This window comes from Cydia amplana, chromosome 15 (assembly GCF_948474715.1).
Source record: "Cydia amplana chromosome 15, ilCydAmpl1.1, whole genome shotgun sequence".
Classification (NCBI taxonomy): domain Eukaryota; kingdom Metazoa; phylum Arthropoda; class Insecta; order Lepidoptera; family Tortricidae; genus Cydia; species Cydia amplana.
This window is the reverse complement of record NC_086083.1, coordinates 15,538,775-15,558,345: the sequence shown is the minus strand read 5'-3', so window position 1 is coordinate 15,558,345 and position 19,571 is coordinate 15,538,775. Positions and strand designations below refer to the sequence as shown.

The following is a 19,571-nucleotide window of genomic DNA, read 5'->3' as shown; positions in this document are numbered from 1 at the left end:
ATTGTTGCGACCTAAAATGAAAAATTTATATCGATTTACTTAAACGACTACCGATTTATAACGGTGGTGTCCGGCCAACCCTAAATTAAAAAAAAGACGTAGAACGTAAACGTTCGCAGTGCAATTGTCTTTCTTTGTAATTTCGTTGTGCAAATTATTTTACGTTCTATTGCTGTTGTCAGTGTCATGTGTCAAATGACGCAAATACGAGTGCACAAGGTATAGTTATATTTTGTTTTATTGCTCTTGCTACAATCTATATATATAAATGCAAGTGTCCTGACTGACTGACTGACTGACTGACTGATTCATCAACGCAGAGCCGAAACTACAAAAGCTAGAAAGTTGAAATTTGCACCCTAGGTTGCATTTATAAAGTGTACAAGAGATAAGAAGCGATTTTGAGAAATTCAACCCCTAAGGGGGTTAAAAGGGGGATGAAATGTTGTATGGGGTACAAGTTTTATTTTAAGCTGGGAATTTGAAACTTTGTAAAAATGTATTATATTAAAAAACAAGAAAACTAATTTCAGCGTTTTCGAAGATTCATCCCCCAAGGTGGTGAAAAAGGGGTTGAAAGTTTGTATGGAGATCAAATATTTTTGTGAGTGTGGGACTTGAAACTTTGTATATAGGGAAATTATTATAAGACAGGAAAAGTAATTTCTGCGTTTTCAAAAATTCATCCCCTAAAAGGGATAAAAAGGGGTTGAAAGTTTGAATCCATTACAAATGCTTTGAAACTCCTTAGAAAGGCATAATAGCCGATTACAAAAAAAGTAATTGAGACGTTTTTGGAAAATCAACCCCTAAGGGGGTTAAAAAGGGGATGAAAGTTTGTCTTAGGGGTTCAAATTTTATTTTAAGCTATGAACTTGATACGTTGTAAAAAGGTATTATATTAAAAGAGAAGAAAACTAATTTCAGCGTTTTTGAAAATTCATCCCTCAAGGTAGTGAAAAAGGGGTTGAAAGTTTGAATGTACATCGAATATTTTTTTGAGTGCGGGACTTGAATCTTTGTACAAGGGCATATTATAAGAAGACAAGAAAACGAATTTCAGCGTTTTTAAAAATTCATCCCTTAAAAGGGTTAAAAAGGGGTTGAAAGTTTGTATGGAGATCAAAAATTTTTTTGAGTGCGGGATTTGAATCTTTGTATAAAGGCATATTATTAGAATACAAGAAAAGTAATTTCAGCGTTTTTGAAAATTCATCTCTCAAGGTGGTGAAAAAGAGGTTGAAACTTTGTATGGAGAACAAACATTTTTGTGAGTGCGGGGCTTGAATCTTTGTACAAAAGCATATTATTAGAATACAAGAAAAGTAATTTCAGCGTTTTATAAAAATAATCCTATAAAAGGGTTAAAAAGGGGTTGAAAGTTTGTATGGGGTTCAAATTTTATTTTAAGCTAGGAACTTGAAACTTCGTATAAAGGTATTTAATTAAAAGAGAAGAAAACTAATTTCAGCGTTTTTGAAAATTCATCTCTCAAGGTGGTGAAAAAGGGGTTGAAAGTTTGTATGGAGATCAAACATTTTTGTGAGTGCGGGTCATGAGTCTTTGTACGAAAGCATATTATTAGAATACAAGTAAAGTAATTCCAGCGTTAAAAGGGTTAAAAAGGGGTTGAAAGTTTGTATGGGGTTCAAATTTAGCCAGGAACTTGAAACTTCGTAAAAATGTAAGTATTTTATTAAAAGAGAAGAAAACTAATTTCAGCGTTTTTGAAAATTCATCCCTCAAGGTGGTGAAAAAGGGTTGAAAGTATGCATCGGGCGCGATTTTTTTTAAATAGTGGACTTGAAAATCTTCTAAGGGCCACGCAAGAGGGATTCTAGCGAGAAATTTTGTTTTCAGTTAGGGGCTTGAAACTCCATGAGTAGTTTGTGACAGACAAATCTCATGCTTTGTATAATTATTAACAAATTATTAACAGTCCCTACTGCTATCTTCTTTAGGTGGTCGCCGACATCCGTTAGGGCATGGCAATTAAAGAAGAAGAAGAAGACTACTATATATTAGAACAAATTAAATTATTTTCAGAAAATATTTATTTATTTTTTATTTAAAGTTTAAGACTACTATATTTTGCCGCATTAATGCTCTATACTCATGTAGAATATATTACCACCAACATACAAATCCACGCGGACGAAGTCGCTGGCAACAGCTAGTAATAAAATAAATATGTAAACGCATAGGAGGACCATTCTACAAAAAAAAATCTCATTCCCCTGACCATGCCTAATCGCAAATTCCCAGGAAATTCCGCTTTATTAGCATCTCATTTTTGGTGAGTGCCAAGTTCCATCTATAACCAAAACAGCTAAGCGGAATCTCTTGGTAATTTGCGAATATGTATAGCCAGGGAATGAGATTCCAGGGGAATAATATTCCAGAATAATGAGATCCAGGGGGAATGAGATTCCAGGGGAATGAGAGTAGAATGACCCAGAAATGTGACGACCCCATTGCCCGCTGGTTTAACCAGTGCAGTCAGCCAAAAGGGCAGCTTGTGGCGAGCTGCGACCCCACGTATACGAGTGCCCCCTGGGAGCTTAGCCACCCGAAAGGTGAGTGGGTAGAACAGGATCCTCAGCCATCTGGCTTGCCTTAGCCGGTTGTCCAGAGGCAGAATCGCGAGAGATGAGTTCTCGAGGGTAGATGGGCGTTTTTGTTTTTTGTTGTCCCCTACACTTTTTTTTCAAATTTGGGATTTTTTATGTTATTTCTACTCAGAATCACGAGCTCTTTCTATCCTAATAGGAGAAAAAAAGTGTCCTAAGGTTTTTATTTCCATTACGTCACCATTTTTCATAGTCGCGGAATGGAAAGATCGGAAAATGTATGGAAATTTTGGGACACTTTTTTTCTCCTATTAGGATATAAAAGAGCTCGTGATTCTGAGTAGAAATAACATAAATCCCAAATTTGAATAAAAAGTGTAGGGGACAACAAAACAAAAAAGCGGCCAAGTGCGAGTCGGACTCGCCCATGAAGGGTTCCGTATTTAGGCGATTTATGACGTATAAAAAAAAACTACTTACTAGATCTCGTTCAAACCAATTTTCGGTGGAAGTTTACATGGTAATGTACATCATATATTTTTTTTAGTTTTATCATTCTCTTATTTTAGAAGTTACAGGGGGGGAGACACACATTTTACCACTTTGGAAGTGTCTCTCGCGCAAACTATTCAGTTTAGAAAAAAATGATATTAGAAACCTCAATATCATTTTTGAAGACCTATCCATAGATACCCCACACGTATGGGTTTGATGAAAAAAAAAATTTTGAGTTTCAGTTCGAAGTATGGAGAACCCCAAAAATGTATTGTTTTTTTTCTATTTTTGTGTGAAAATCTTAATGCGGTTCACAGAATACATCTACTTACCAAGTTTCAACAGTATAGTTCTTATAGTTTCGGAGAAAAGTGGCTGTGACATACGGACGGACAGACAGACGGACAGACAGACAGACAGACATGACGAATCTATAAGGGTTCCGTTTTTTGCCATTTGGCTACGGAACCCTAAAAACGCCCAGATGCGTAGACATAGGTGGCCTATATATTATAATTTATAACACATACCATCACACGCTTACACAATTTGACCAAGTCCCACAGTAAGCTCAAGAAGGCTTGTGTTGTGTTTGAGATTTCGCAATAATCCCTTTTAATTTACATGTCACACGATTACGGGCGATGTTACAATTATTAAATACCTACCGTCATAAAATGTAAGATTTTATTTGATTTTAATTTACAATTTACCGATATCCGCCCATGTGGGTCCATGTGTGTGGCTACCACCATTTTGGTGCTGACATAAACGCTATCGAGAACGTAACTTAGGTACTTTCTAAGTATCTCGCTCGTACTCGCATATTAGTGCGAGCGAGATGTGTAGAAAGTAAATTACGTAGATTTTAGCGTATAATTATATCAGTTTTGACACTGTCAGGTATTTATTACCACACGGGATTTTGTTATGCCATTTAGGGCCAGGGCCGACTTAAACTATGCTGGGGCCCCTAGGCACATAAGAATTTGGAGCCCTTTTGGAAAGTAAAGAAAGCTAATTAAACTAATATTTTTTTACTATGATCTTCTATTTATTATGGCTAATCAAGTATACTGTTACTGTCTGTCCTTGGGGGCTCCCCTGAGGATGGGGGCCCTGGGCACGGGCCCCGTGTGCCCTTATGGAAAAGACGGTACTGTTTAGGGTTCCTGCTAAATTTGAAATTTTATAGCGTACTCGTAAGTATTGAACAACCAATTTATCTAGGACCCTAAATGGTGCAACAATCGCGGAGCGTGATGGCTGCCAGCTTAACGGGTACATTTTAAGGGTGTCTACACGGCAGATAAAAACCATGAATCAATCAGTTCCCCGCCCAAATCTGAATGGTGGCTGACCTCGCCTGTCCGGCGCCGGAGCGTCTCCCGCCGTGCGTCATTGCGTCTGAGACATCCGCATGTCTGACTAGACGTTATGTAATGTCGGCTACTTTATCCCATTGGCTATCGTCCCATCTAGGAATCCTTGTGAATGGCGTCTTGAGGTCAGATTTAACGGTCACATAGGATGTATTTGCGTCAAACATCTAGACAAATCGATATTTGACTGAGAATTTTTGTCAATTGTATACCTGTACAGATGTCAATCACAATGAAAAAATTATTTAATATTTTTTGAGTAGTTGCATTTGCCCCAGTGTTGCAATTTGCCCTGGCTGACCTTAAGTAGATCATCCCGGCTAGCACATGATTTAATTAACATTGTTAGAAAAAGACGGGTAGTCTATCTCGTCAATCATGTGCTAGGCCTACATGAGTGCCTATTTTTGAAAGTTGAGACATATCCGTATATCTGACTACATTGCTTATGTAGGTAATGGTTCATCACCCATCAGCAATGGAGATCATTGTGAATGGGGTCTTGAGGCACTAGCATCTAGACACGCGGCAGCGTGTCAAGCCAAGTTCAATAGGTTTTACCTGATAATCTTACGGATGGTGTCAAAGATTGTTTTTTTTTAACTGAAAACTTCTTTAGCGGCGCTGTGCACGTAGAGTTCCTATGGCCACCTCCTGTCTCCATCATCGGATCAGCTCGATGGTACCATAATATTGCTTTGTCACCCGACTTACATGTGAATGCAAAATTTCAGCTCAATCGGAAACCGGGAAGTGGATCAAATTTAACTTGCAAGATTTGATTACAGACCGACACAGACAACGGGACAGGTGAAACTTAGTAAAAGCTTGTAAAAATAAGTGATAGAATTGAACGTTCTAATCGCGATAGCAATGTGGAAATAGTACAAAATGTACAAAACTTTGTACAAAATGTTCTTTAGATAATTATAATTTCTCTTACCTATATCGGGTAAGTACATCCTATTGGTTGCTAGGGATTCTCGTCAATACCGCCTTGATGTCGGACTAAATATTTAGATCAATTTTAAAAGTTTAATTTTACATCTCACAAATACAAGAAAACAGACAAAGTTGCCCCATATTTGCACTTTGCACCAAACTTTGTCTAAATAACTCGAGGTTTCTCAAAAGCACTTACAGCAGTGGGGAGACACTCCTGACTTCGGACAAACTCGGCTCTGTTCGGCTTAGCATTGCTCCGAGCAATTATTAGGGTTGACACAACACGACCACAGATAAGAATAATGGCTTGAATTTTGACAACCCTAAATAGCCGAAAGGGATAGTGCCATAAGGAAAGGGATATCATGATTCGACCCTGAATTGGTGTCAAACTTCGGTTTTGTAGTAGGAAGTGTCCTTTCTGTACGGTAGTGCTATTACTTATTCTGTGGTTACAGGTAATTATTAAATTGTACAACGGGACTTAATCGCGTATCTAAATTTTTTTTTTTAAGATTTACCTCCGACCTTTCGAGGACGGCGTTGTCCCCGTGGTCTCGGAGAAGACTGGCTTAAGTTGACCAAGTTAAGTTCTCCGAGACCACGGGGACAACGCCGTCCTCGAAACGTCGGAGGTAAATCTTAAAAAAAATTTAGATACGCGATTAAGTCCCGTTGTACAATTTAATAATGTGTAAAAATCGTGAAAGTTTAAATCAGTGTTACAGGTAATGTTTGCTATTTTAACTCATATTAGCGGATAGGAGTCCTTGTGATTGGGGCGTCTCTAACTTGCTGCAGGTCAACTACAGATGTGCAAGTTGCGGAAAGTTTCCATAAAATTCTATAAATTCTCGAAAATTTCATGAAACTTTCACTAGGAAATATGGGAAATTTAAATTTAAAATTGGAAAGTGTCAATTCTCATACAAAAATGTAAGAAATTTTCCGAATTTTTCCTATGTTAAATTTCCGAAACATTTCGCTATTTTGGAAAGTTTCCTTAGGCACATCAGTAAGGTCAACCATATTTACAAAACAAAACTCCATCAAAACGCTCGTAAATCGGACACATTGACACCGCGCCCGGCTACTCACGAAACACCCACGGATTCGAATTTCGAAGCATTCATACGCGCCAGACAGAGACAACCGACACAACCTCACATCTAAAACTAAAGGCCAGACCGAGACGAGTATATTTATCGATCGGCTTGCGTCACAGCGAACGCGTGGGCGCGATGACGTCACGTGGTTCCGGCCAATCAGGGCGCGCGGAAATGGCGCCACGATCCTGTGAAAATGAGGGGAAATGCTGTTGCAGAATTTTAATTCGAATATATCAATGGCTATGTGATTTATTGGTCACGTGGAGTGATTTTTAATAGACCGTGTTTTTTATACTCGGTGTTCTACAGAAAGGACAAAATTTGATTACTTTGGTGAATCAGTTTTGTAAAATAATATGTGTTTTTTTTTGTAAATACCTAGTAAAATTTGTTAGGTACTCTAATTATTTATTTGATTAGCAGTTAAAATATGATAATTGTAAAAATAATTTGTTTACAATACTACCTACATATATTTAATTTACCCCATCAAGTTGTAAACTTATATGTAGTATTTTATCAATTATAGATACATATGATAAAATAGCATTAATTTGAGTAGAATTCATTGTTTCAAACAGTACTTAATTTAATTATTTTATAAAGATTTTGCTTAATAGAAAAAAGGTTACTTACACTTGAGTTCTATACTTACCGACTTAAGTTTTATTTGATTTATATATGTATTATTTATTGAGGTAAAAATAATCTAAATACAAAATAACCATATTTTCAATGGTTCATTACAGCACCATCTAGTGGCACTACCAGGTATCAGTGAAAGAGTTTACTTCTGATACATTGCTTGGTTAACACTAATCTTGCGATGTAATCTAGTTGTAACAGATGGCGCTATTGGCGGCTAAGTGCGTCTTGCTTTAACAAAATCTTTTTAGGGTTCGGTGTTCGGTACCTAGCTAGCCACAATGACGGTTTCGTCGTCTCCGTCTGTCCACTGTCTGTCTGTCCGTTTGTCATAGTTATGAGGAGGAGGGGGAGAGGAGTAGGAGGAGGTTACTTAGAAACAATAAGTTGCTAAAAAAATCAGAAAATAAAGTTTAATAAATACTATCCACCTAAATTATTTTGAATGTATTCGGTTGAGCTACCAATGAGTATTTCTTAACTACGATATGCGTGGCCCGACATGCACTTGGCCGGTTTTCTTGTAATATTTTTTTTCTTTTATAATTACTTAGCGGAAGATTGCGAAGTTCTAATCAAATTTATAGCATTCTGACATTTACTGGCGGCAACATTGATACATGCCGTGGATATAAATGCCGTTTTCCGACTGCGTCTAGAGATACGACAAGAATTAAGACTGTTAATCTCTCAAACCTGATCTGCCGGCCTAGCCAAGATGACAATCACTTGCGCTTCGCCATCGAATCGCTTTGTGTCTCTCTTCAATATTAGTGACAGTGACAGTTGCGTTTCGTTCGCTACGGAGCGTTAGCGATTGGCACGTTGGCCACGGGGCCAACGCCTGTACCCTTAGTGTAGATTTCATTCGATAGCGTGACGTAACGTACGCGTTTGCATTAAGTGTCATTTTGTATGGGGTTAGAGTTTCCAAAACGTCCCGCTTGGCCCGCTGTTCAAAATCCCATACAAATGTAGATACAACGCAAACACGAACGAGGAGAGAAAACTAGTGTGTTCGCGCGAACTGTACATTTTTCTCTCCTGTGGGCAATAGTTAACAGCTTGTGGGCATGTAAGTAATGATTTTATTATAGTTCTCTGAATAAAAGGAGGACCTTTTCACGTGGATAAGGGTTAAATAAGAAAATTAACCTTTATAGCCCTTAACTCTTGTGTATGTCTACAGGAAAGACGTGAACACAGTTTTCTGTTTGACCCACTGTATTAATCTCTAGGTTGCAGCCACCCCCCCCAGCGACGCCCTTGATAGTCTACACTTTACTTCTCTCTGCTCAAACGCACTAACTTTGTTTCCTAGATCTTTCAACAATGGACTAGAATTTACGTTTTTGCCGAGATAATGATAAGTATCATGATTTGAGCCCCATCATAATAGCAGAACAATCGTACGCAAAAACCACGCTGAGGTCAATGCACCTGACATTGGTTTTTGTGGTTCTGACCTTAAAAGGTTAGAGTTCCAGATGATATGATATTTAATTATCTTTTTATTTGAAATCGGACATATCTAACCCTGTGATTATATTGTAATCATAATCGTCATAATCATAATTTTTTATTGCATGAAAGTGAGTACAATATACAAAAAGTCCATCACAATCTGCCGAGGTCCAGCACGCAATATTTCTTAAATCTAAAAGCTAGGTACAACTAAATTAATTTAGCCGTAACTATAAAATAACAAATTAATAAATAACATAATAGTGTATAATATGTAATTTTCAGTAATAGATATATGAAATGTTTTACTACCATTAGAAAGGTACACTATTTGTAATATAACTATGATAAAGTTTTTAAATATAAAATAATTACAAACCAAAAATCTGCCCAAAATGACATACTAAAAATCATCAACTTCCAGGTTTTTCCAAATTTCCGACATTCCGTCTATAAACAAATGTAATTTTTATAAATTAAAATACTGCGTAAATTTGTGTAATGATTCGGAAAATTTATTAGTTTTACTATTGAAATAATATATAGGAACAAATATAATTTGTTTAACCCTTAATCTGTGAGCTGTCGAATGCTTTGTAGACATTTGGCAACACTATGCATTTAAGGGTTAAGTAGGCATATAGTTTTTGGCGAACCGCGAGTTCTCACTTCGGGGCGAACTTACTCGTAGGTTACATTTTGACTTGTGTGACCGCTGTCACACTCAAAAACCTACAACGAAAGCATTTTTATGACATGCCCATGGGCATATTATAATATATTCATCTTTCAATCGTTACGATAAAATGTGATCAACTGATCAAATTCACAATCATTTAGAACCTACGAAATGTCAACAAAGTCGTAATTTTAGTAGCCAGTGACCTTATAATTAATCCATTTTTAAAAGTGGAACCCTTAATTTAAAATGCAAAACATCGATAAATTAGCTAAATCGAACTTGTTTCTTTTTAAATTAAGAACATTATGCCAGAACTCAACAATTTATGATCTGATTGGTGTGTATGTGTGTCCGGTTTTATATTATCACTCTATGCTAATCCGTGCTCGAGGTAAAATCCCATTTTATTTTCTTTGGGCAATGTTTTTTATTAGCCTTTTAAAATACCATGTTCCATTATGTCACTGACCTCATTTATTTCGTCTGCTGGTTTTCCTTTGGTTGTTTTTGTGAACTATGTCAGGTTTTTTAGGCATCTGCCTCATCTGTGCAGTGTTAAAAAGTGGAGGTCGTTATCGATGGACGCTTGAGAATAAGTTTTTTGTCTTATTCGAGTAGTCTGTTAGGTATGTCAGATCAAATAAATTTTTACATACCTATGTACTTTTTGTAAGCTACACTATAGGTTATTTCAATTACGGACTCTTCTCTTGTTTCGCAGAAATGAACGTTGTTAACACACAAAAAGATTAAAAATTCGCCGGTCTGTTACCTCTTTACGCTTAAAATCGGTGAACCACGACTTTTAGTAAAAATTGTTCGAGTCCCGAAAGGACAAGACAAGAATGGTATGAGTAGGAAAGTTTTTAACCGAGCAATCATTCTATGGAGACGAGTTCTCGGGCAGAACTAGAAACATAATAGGACGTAGGCCATTTTATTTAAACTGTCGTGTAGATACAACTTTAAATATAATGGGCAACGTGTTTATGGCTTTTTTACCATATTATCTATTTAGGCCCACTTGCACCATTCTACCAATCCGGGGTTAATCGGTTAAACCGGAAGTTACCATGGTTACCAGTATAATTTGACACTAGGTTAACGGTTTTACTGCTTAACCCCGGGTTAGTGAGATGGTGCGAGCCTTAGAGTATGCGCTCGGTAATACGGCACCCGATTTTTTCAATAGTAATTGTGCCCTATAGATCAGGAGCTACATACAATAACTAACCCTTGATCCCATGGCATTCGCGGTAATGTCGCAACATCGCCTTTGGCTTTGTGTCGCCCGACATGAGCTAGGGTTGCCTATAACAACCATAAAAGGACCCACAAAAGGGGGTCAGTTGGAATAAAAGGTCGACAGTTCCGAACAACTGACAGGCTGATATCGTCCGGCGGACGGGTAATCAGTGGGCCCCTAGCTTAATATCTGTATAAGATTGTCTCAAAATATTTATGTATTTATTGTTGAACTTAAATCCATTAAGTATTCGAGCTGAACGAGTGGTTCAAAAATAGAATCTTGAGCGTTGTGAGGGTTTCAAAGCACTAGGGTTAAACAAATGCCCCCGAGTGAATCACTAGTAGTTTATGTGACTGCTACAAGTGCTACATAATGAGAGGCATTAGAATACGAGTGTGGGTTTAAAGAAACGAACGTCAGTGAGTTTCTTAATAGGATCACACGAGTGTTTTAATGCCTAATTGTGTACAGTTACATACACTACTTTATCTAAACATATACTTAAAACTAATTAAAAGATAAACTGTGCGTCAAATGGCGGTGAATGAAAACTTTTTTCACGCATGTCACGCATCCGTAGTTTTTTTTTATTCCTAGACAAACGAATGAAGACAATGAAGTCCCTATTCTCATGTCACTCGCGATCAAATATCGTGCGGTTTATATTAAAAAAAACATACTACATTGACGTTTCGTATCGATGACTGTTTTAATATCTATGGATACTAGAATAGAGACCCACTTGAGTTTTGACTGCTGTTCCAAATTTAAACTCATAACGTTACAAATAATCTGTAACGTTGTAACTACTTATAACATTAAAGTACAGATTTTACTTACTACCACAGATAAGAAAGTTCTCATAGTAAAATTGGTTGTAATAAAGCTTGTCATTTCCTAGTTTCTGAACGCATTATAGAGCACTAATGACATGTGTGTAGATAAAACATTTTTTCTACTCCAGCACTTAAATGTGTCAATTAAATGACTGACAGTGATATCTAAAGCAATGTCATTTGAATGCTTTGTCTATAGGCTCATAAGATGACTGCTAGCAGTCATCTTATGAGTATAATACAACTGCTTTATTTTTTTTAAAGATACAAGTTCCGATCATCTTGATTGAAAGAGGTATGTTTTCATTTACAATAATAACTCTTTTTTTTTTAAATAATAACTCAATTTTTTTTAAATAATAACTCTTTTTTTTAATAACTCTTTTTTTTTAATAATAACTCTTTTTTTTTTTTTTTGCTGCAGCTGTCATAGAAAAAGTAATGTATGCAACAGCTCATAATTGGTTCTTAAAATTCTCGGGTCTTTTTTTACAAAACTCGACTACGTCTCGTTTTGTAACTTCGACCCTTGAATTTTAAGAACCCTTATTATATCACTGTTGCATAAACTACTATTTCACCACACCAACCGAAGAAAATATTCCATATTATAAATACAAATGAACGTTATTAAATATTAACATTCAAAATCATCAATCAAAAGTCAATTCTACCAGCTAACATAAGGAAACAACTCAAAATTTGCATCTGATTACTTTGCCCCCCATGTGGACGAAAATGCAACGTTTTCATCAGTTTTTGACCAATCAAGAGAGCCCTTACCAGGTGGTGTGGTATTTTAGATCTTGACAATAAAATGGGCATACTGTTGAAGTCGGTTATTTATTTATTTATTATTCTGAGAACCAACAGCTATCAATTGTACACTAGTTATACAATTGTACAATAGTAAATAACAGAAAGCCAATTATAGGTTCCAACCAACAACAGCAGATATTTGATAAATATTATTATCTATATTGACAACCCTGTTCAGGTATGTTGCTGCTGATTCTGCGTTCTTGTTGCAACAAGGTATATCCCCTTTGTTGTGTTTGTAAAATGTTACACGGTCCTAGTATTCTAGCCAAGTATTCACAAAGATCCGTCTCAGCTAAACTAATCCGCCATTTTGAAACTGACCGCGTAGGCAACATGCCAGTCGCTAACGCCCCGTAGCGATCGAAACGCAACTGTCACTGTCGCACTAATATGGAAGAGTGATAGAGAGACACAGAGCATTTCGTTGTCGTAGCGATAGCGATTGTCACCTTGATCATAGAGAAAAAAATACATAGAGTGCTCACTCCATACATCAGTTTTAGTAACAAAAGACTATTAGCATCTAGCATCGAGTAGCGGAACTATCAGTACTGCTACTTGACAATAGATGTAGCAGTACTGATAGTTCCGCTACTCGATGCTAGATGTAGACACTGAAATTAATAGTCCGAACTGATGTATGGAGTGAGCACTCTTGTCTTTATTTCTCTATGCCTTGATGAAGACCGGGCGAAGTGGAGAAGACTGACTAGACTGAGCAGGAAAGCGGACCCCGGCGCTAGGCCGGGTAAACACTAGGTTGAAGGAGAAGACGGTGTGACGTTTCTGATTGAAGAAATGTCACTTATGACACTGACATATCATTATCCTTGACGAATCTAGATCAAATTCATAACCTAGCTGTTATTTTATTACAATCAGTATAATAATGTAAGAAAAGTTGCTTGTAGGGGTAGCTACACATTACATCAGAATACGCCACAAGGCCTTACCAGTTCACGTCTTTTTTCCTATATATTATAATGCTGAATTGAACAAATTCGACCCAGAGGTCAAATTATACTAGACTAGTCTAGATTCTAGAGTGTTTCGTGAATATCTGCGTCTAAATCTGATCTCCACGCACTATTTGGCTATTTTGTAATATATTATGTATTTGAATTCAAATTAGATTTTGCTGATAGCATGGGATTTTGTTAACGTGGGTTTTGAATGTAGGTATAATAAGATTAATGAGGTCGAGATTCAAGATGGCGGGTAGTGATACTGATAATGATTTGTAATTACCTACGTAATGATGATTGAAATGTGCGAAAATTGTTATATTAAAAACAAAATATATACCTACTTGATAGATATATGCGTTGTTATGCATGTAGGTACATTTTATTGGATGCGATTATATTTCATTACTAATTAGGTAATAAATAGTATGTTCTCATATAAAGTATCTTGGAATAGCTTAAGAAGATAAAGATTATGTCACTTTTGTTTATGGGTAGATTAGATACAGAAACGTCTTGTGATTTAGAAAGTACAGTAAATTATAGTTTAATTAATAAACGCACTGATTTTTGTCACGGTGGAACTTGGGCCCGTTTCTCAAAAGCTTAACTTGTAATACAAGTGGAAGTCTCTTTCTAACAAAAGCTGTCAAAAAGTGACATCCGCTTGTATTAAGTACAAGTTACAATAGGCTTTTGAGAAACGGGCTCCTTATCGTAATCTCGGGCATTTTACTATTAAGTAACTTGTTCTTTAAAGCACAACATAAGACAGGGTTAACTTATCAAATAACATAATAACCCTTTCAGCCAATAGAAACATCGATTATTTTTTGTTGTTGCAATTTAGGTCAAACAAAAATTAATATTCTAGCTCACACTTCTTTTATGCGTCCTTGACGTAAAAAATGAGTAGAGAGTCCTAAATACCACTAACAAATAGCCTAGATCTGTACAATACTATTCTGTTCCACAGATCACTTCGTAGTAGATGGCGGGTACAAGATGACTCGCAGTCACCATTGTACACATTGGAGCCATTTCTTTTTACAAAGGTTTGTACTTTGTGGTGCTATATTACCTATGTAGAATTTATAAAGCTTTAATGTTGCCTTAGACCACATTTTCAAAGAATAAAATATTGCTTATGACTGCCATCGCAAGCTAAGAGATTGTATGGTGCTATTTAAATGCGCTCATTATAAATGCAATATTGAAAATGTCAACGGATTTTTCATCTTGATCAGATTCACCCCGTGATCCGATTTGCCTACTTAGACGTACGTAGATTCAGAGGAAAAGGCAAATTTCTAAACGATGAAATGAAATGAAATTCGTTCTTAGAGGTCCCCAAACGAAGTCCAATTTTAACTTAACTATCCTCCTTAGTCCCCCTTGTTATTTTTGGAGTTTTGAATTTGGAACCTCCTTGTATTCCATTTCAATTCAAAATTCGATTTGAATACAATCTTTTATAAAGGCCTCAGGGACTCAGGAGGCTATATAGGTGACCAGTGACCACTGACCACACTATTGACTTGTCTGTGAATGGTAATCTTTGGCATGTACAGTGTACAAATTACATCCAAAACAATAGCCACAGGCTACGTTTCCCACATACACTTATCGAAAGAATTAGTTTAGCAACCCACCTATTGTTCAACAAAACACTATTATTATGAAAAAACTATTCACACGTCACAGACAGAATGGTAAGATTAATTGTTTAATATATTTAATTGATTTTAATAACTCGGTAAGTAACGATTTGAGAGTTAAATTAAAACTCACACGAACCCGCTGACCCATACAGTCGAATTTCAAAACGACTTGCTTAAATTCAACGAAACTATGTCTGTTAGGACCTAGCTTTTGTTGCTAAAAATTGTTCTACAAAGAATATAGAGCGAGTAGGTTCGGTAAGAAAAACTTTTACTCGCTCCAATTTATTTGTATATAAGTACCTAAGGGTAGTAATTTTTAGCGACAAAATTTACTACCAGGCATAAATACACCTCATGTATCAAGGCTACTACTACTTACAATAGTTAAAGATTACATAATATATGTATTTATGTATATCAAATGCAGATCTCATCTCAATGAGGCGTGTCGCAAATCGTCCCCACGATACGACACTGTCGTCTGTCGTGACGAAATCGTGACGCAACGCGACCTTTTGTGATGGGGTTAACAGGTGTTGATATGCAAGGTGTTCCCTTTGAACAAGCCAGGTATAACCATTGACATATATCTCAGGACTGGCCTTATGGGCAATAAGAATGGAGCATGAATGGGGCCAGTACAACGGTGTGACACCGCTACAACGCGATTAGTTGATGAACTCACATCACGCGCGCGATTGGTCGCAACTAGTTGTGTAAGACTGCACGATTGGCTCGAATTCGTGAATTCGATACCGCTGAACTAGTACCATTTTTAGTGCCCGTAAGGCCCGTCCTGAGATATACGTTATTGGGTATAACTTTTTATCCGGGCGTCGTAGGTTTTGTACCTACCTACGCCCTATTAAGTTTGTGTTTGTGAAAAATCAAGAAAATAATTTTATTTCATGAAAAAAAAAAAAATATCTTCCGACTTACGGGAGTTTCATAGTTAGAAAATAAATAGCTTAATAAACTGTTTTGAACATGATCGGTTGACTAATTAATATGTATTTAAAAAAAAACTTCTATTCTTATTGAAATGACGAATGTGGCGCAGAGGTCCGATTTATAAGAAAAGCCCATAGACTGCTCTTTTGCTTGCATAGCTTTTTCACATATCTACCTACAAATATATGTGAAAAAAAAATTAATTAAATATTTACAATACTTACATAGATATACATTTTATAATAATAATATTGAAATAATACTTCCTTATCATAAATATTATCATGTATGTAATCATATTGTAATATATTTAGTTGTGCTGATTTTGTTTTTTTCCTGTTCTGGCTGTCCATTTATATTTGCTACCCTTATACATATTTCTTCCCGTCGAAAATGTCTACTACCTGAAGGTTGTCTGGAAGAGATCGCTTTTTAGCGATAAGACCGCCTGTTGTTGCTTAGTTTTATGTTAATTTGCTGTATTTAATCATGTTTTCATTGTGCACAATAAAGAATATTATTATTATTATTCTCTTTATTTATTTTAACTCTTAGGCTAGGTTATTATTATTATAGTATGCATTTTTACACACTAACACACACACACACACACACACACACACACACACACACACAGTGTAACTCTCTGTACAATTTGTACCTACCAATATATAGATTAAGAAACTAGTATAAGTAACGAAACTGGGTCCTGTAACACAGGGTTTCCTAGATCAGGACACAGGGACGTGATTTACTGTATGTCTAAATTTATACAATAAACTTTTTTCATTTTTTTTCATTTTTTTCATATTCTCCGTTATGCGTACCTAGTATCTACCTGACACAAACTTGGCCGGTTTTAATGATAAGTGAATAGGATATGTAAATCAAACTTTTTGTTTTCCCACAAATGGATTGGACCCCACTGACCTTACATTTACTCTTGATTTGATACTTACTTACGCCTTACACTTAATTACAATTAAGTTGTAAGCATGTAATTAACCCGCCAAAGGCATAATTAATCATCCTTGATACTTGGATCGGAGTAGTTTGCGTCAAGTTGCAACGATCAAGATACCGCGGCGTAAAGGAAGTGAATGTATTGACGTTAACTTTACGATAATAAGAATTATAAAGGTTAGTTTGTCCGTAATTGTTAGGGTAAGACATTATTAATATTGTTTAAGGCCAAATGTTGACTGTTAGAGATGGACCATCAGGACCCCATTTCTATTTTCCTTTTTCGATGCAATAAAAATTAAAATACCACCCAAAGTAGATATGATTGAAACATTAATTAAAAATCAAGTGTAATGTATGAAAAAAATAATAGATTTGATAATAATAATTATTTTATTTTATTAGTACAGTATTAAAATATATATGCAGATATAAATATAGGTACCTACCTAATCATCAATGTTCCAAATAGCCCGAAATACGTTTATACGAAACTTAAAGTATAAGTAGCATATTCTAGCAAATAATAAACTAATAAGCAAATCGATAGCAAAGAATAATTGTGACGTTATCTATGAAAAGGACCCTTATTGTCGATGGCGCTTACGCCATTATTAATGATGCTCCGATATAAATACAATGCCGCTCGACGCCGTGCGGCGTAAGCGCCATTGACAATAAGGTCCCTTTTCATTGATAATGCCCCAATTTATCTTTTTATTTATTTTTTAGCTTCATAGCGTCTGCCAATCGTTACATGATGTATACATAATATTACTTCATAAATAATAATCTAGATATTTATCTTATAGCTTTGTTATTAATGCATAATAAGATACCTACCTATATTCGGATAAATAAAAAGCTGTAATATCGATATAAAAGTTGCAAGGAGATACCTGCAAACGTGTATCTATTAACTTCTAAAAGGTAGTAAGTTACACACAAATGCTGTGGATACACGACCTTTTGAACTTACGATAGTTTTCGCCCTAGTTACAAAAGGTGAAGGCGTTGAAAAGGTTCGCGGCTCAACATTTGTTAACGTTAGTAACAATCATGGGTTTGATACCAGCTCAACTCACCTTTGACCGCGATTGTTATGCTATCTGCTAATATGTAGAATCATAGAGAAAAAAAATACATAGAGTGCTCACTCCAAACATCAGTTCAGACTATTAATTTCAGTGTCTACATCTAGCATCGAGTAGCGGAACTATCAGTACTGCTACTTGACAATAGATGCTAATAGTCTTTTTGGTACTAAAACTGATGTATGGAGTGAGCACTCTATGTATTTTTTTCTCTATGGTAGAATATATGTCAATATTGACGAGAATACAAAGATCGCAGAATTGTAGTTTTTATTTTATTTTATTTCTTTTCTTTATTTCATTTGGGTCTTAGGTTAGGGTTTTACAATGTGAGTATAAAAGTACAATACCAAAACACTTACAAAACATTACAAAAATATACAAAACCATATAAAAATACACACATCATAAAAAACCTAACCTAGAATGCCGCCGGCAGCGGGGCAGGGCCCAAGGTGCCGGTGGTCAGAGCCGCAGAATGTCCAAAATTACCGCCCTCTTCATCTGACCCGTGATCCAACCACCCAGCGAGAGGCTCTCTAGATATTGGTCGAGACTCTTCGCTATGAGACCGTTCGCTGACACGACTATAGAAACAATGATCGTCGAGTCAACATCCCACATGGCGGTTATCTCGTGAGCTAAGTCTAGGTATCTATTTTATTATTAAAAAAATCACACGAAACTAATACACTACTCGTATATTATGTACGGACAGACTTCAACGTCTCCAACCAAAACCTTCAGATATTAGAGTTGGCTCCACAGAAAAAAACTCTAAAAATGACAATATGTCTAATCTACATACTTTTTTTTTTAACATAACAAGCTTTTATTAGGGCGACCTGTATGTAACTGTGTAATAGAATCTTGCAAGTTAAATTTGACCCCCTTCCCGGTTTCCGATTGAGCTGAAAATTTGCATACACATGTAAGTCGGGTGACAATGCAATATTATGGTACCATCGAGCTGATCTGATAATGGAGACAGGAGGTGACCATAGGAACTCTGTGATGAAACAACGCAACCTAATATTGTTAGGGGTTTTTAGAATTGTCTCGATGAGTATTAGTTGTCTGTCATAAGAAAAGTACAGTCAGCGATAAAAGCTTGTACCAAAAATGAAATTTTTGCCAAAAACTTATTCAGTTTTATATCATTACCCACATCAAACCCGGGGTCGCGGCAAACGGCGTTGGCGCGTTGGCGAGACGACCTCGACGTCTTTGACAGGAACTGGTGGGAGACGAGTCAAGACCGGGATACGTGGAAAGGGAAGAGGGAGGCCTTTGCCCAGCAGTGGGACACTCTCGGCTTATTATATATAAATAAATAAATAATTAAAATATCATTACCTACCATGCTGATTTGTATTTCGGGCCTTGAAACCTTCAAAAAAAAGAGCGTACTCCCATCTCAAAGACCGGTAAAGCACTTAGATACAACCCCTGTGGATGGGTGTCTATGGGTGACGGTAATTGCTTACAATCAGGCGATTCGTCTGTTCGATTACTATATCATAAAAAAATTGAGCTGTTTGGAGTGGAGGCGCTTGTAATTATTGAAAGATTAATAGTCTTACAACAGACTAATATTACTGATTGCACTGTTTGATTATTTATCATAATAAAATTCATAATTGTCTTAAAACAATGGATTAGGTAAGTATAATTAACGAATAGATCTCATCTGCTGATTAGTGGACTTGATCTATGGATAAAGAGTGTCGATCGA

At 36.2% G+C, this 19,571-nt stretch overlaps 2 protein-coding genes across 2 annotated transcripts in view; both read right to left on the bottom strand.

Moving 5' to 3' along the window:
- Window positions 1–12,139, bottom strand: part of LOC134654661 (zinc finger BED domain-containing protein 4-like) — a 1,082,235-nt gene extending 1,070,096 nt beyond the window's left edge. Inside the window, exon 1 of the mRNA XM_063510134.1 lies at window positions 12,052–12,139. The gene's annotated coding sequence lies outside the window, so the exon portion shown is untranslated. The remainder of the gene's footprint in view (window positions 1–12,051) is intronic.
- Window positions 1–18,460, bottom strand: part of LOC134654463 (protein piccolo) — a 63,917-nt gene extending 45,457 nt beyond the window's left edge. The window contains exon 1 of the mRNA XM_063509905.1: window positions 18,346–18,460. Within this exon, the coding sequence (XP_063365975.1) occupies window positions 18,346–18,460 (115 nt within the window). The remainder of the gene's footprint in view (window positions 1–18,345) is intronic.
- Window positions 18,461–19,571: the final 1,111 nt, after the last annotated feature.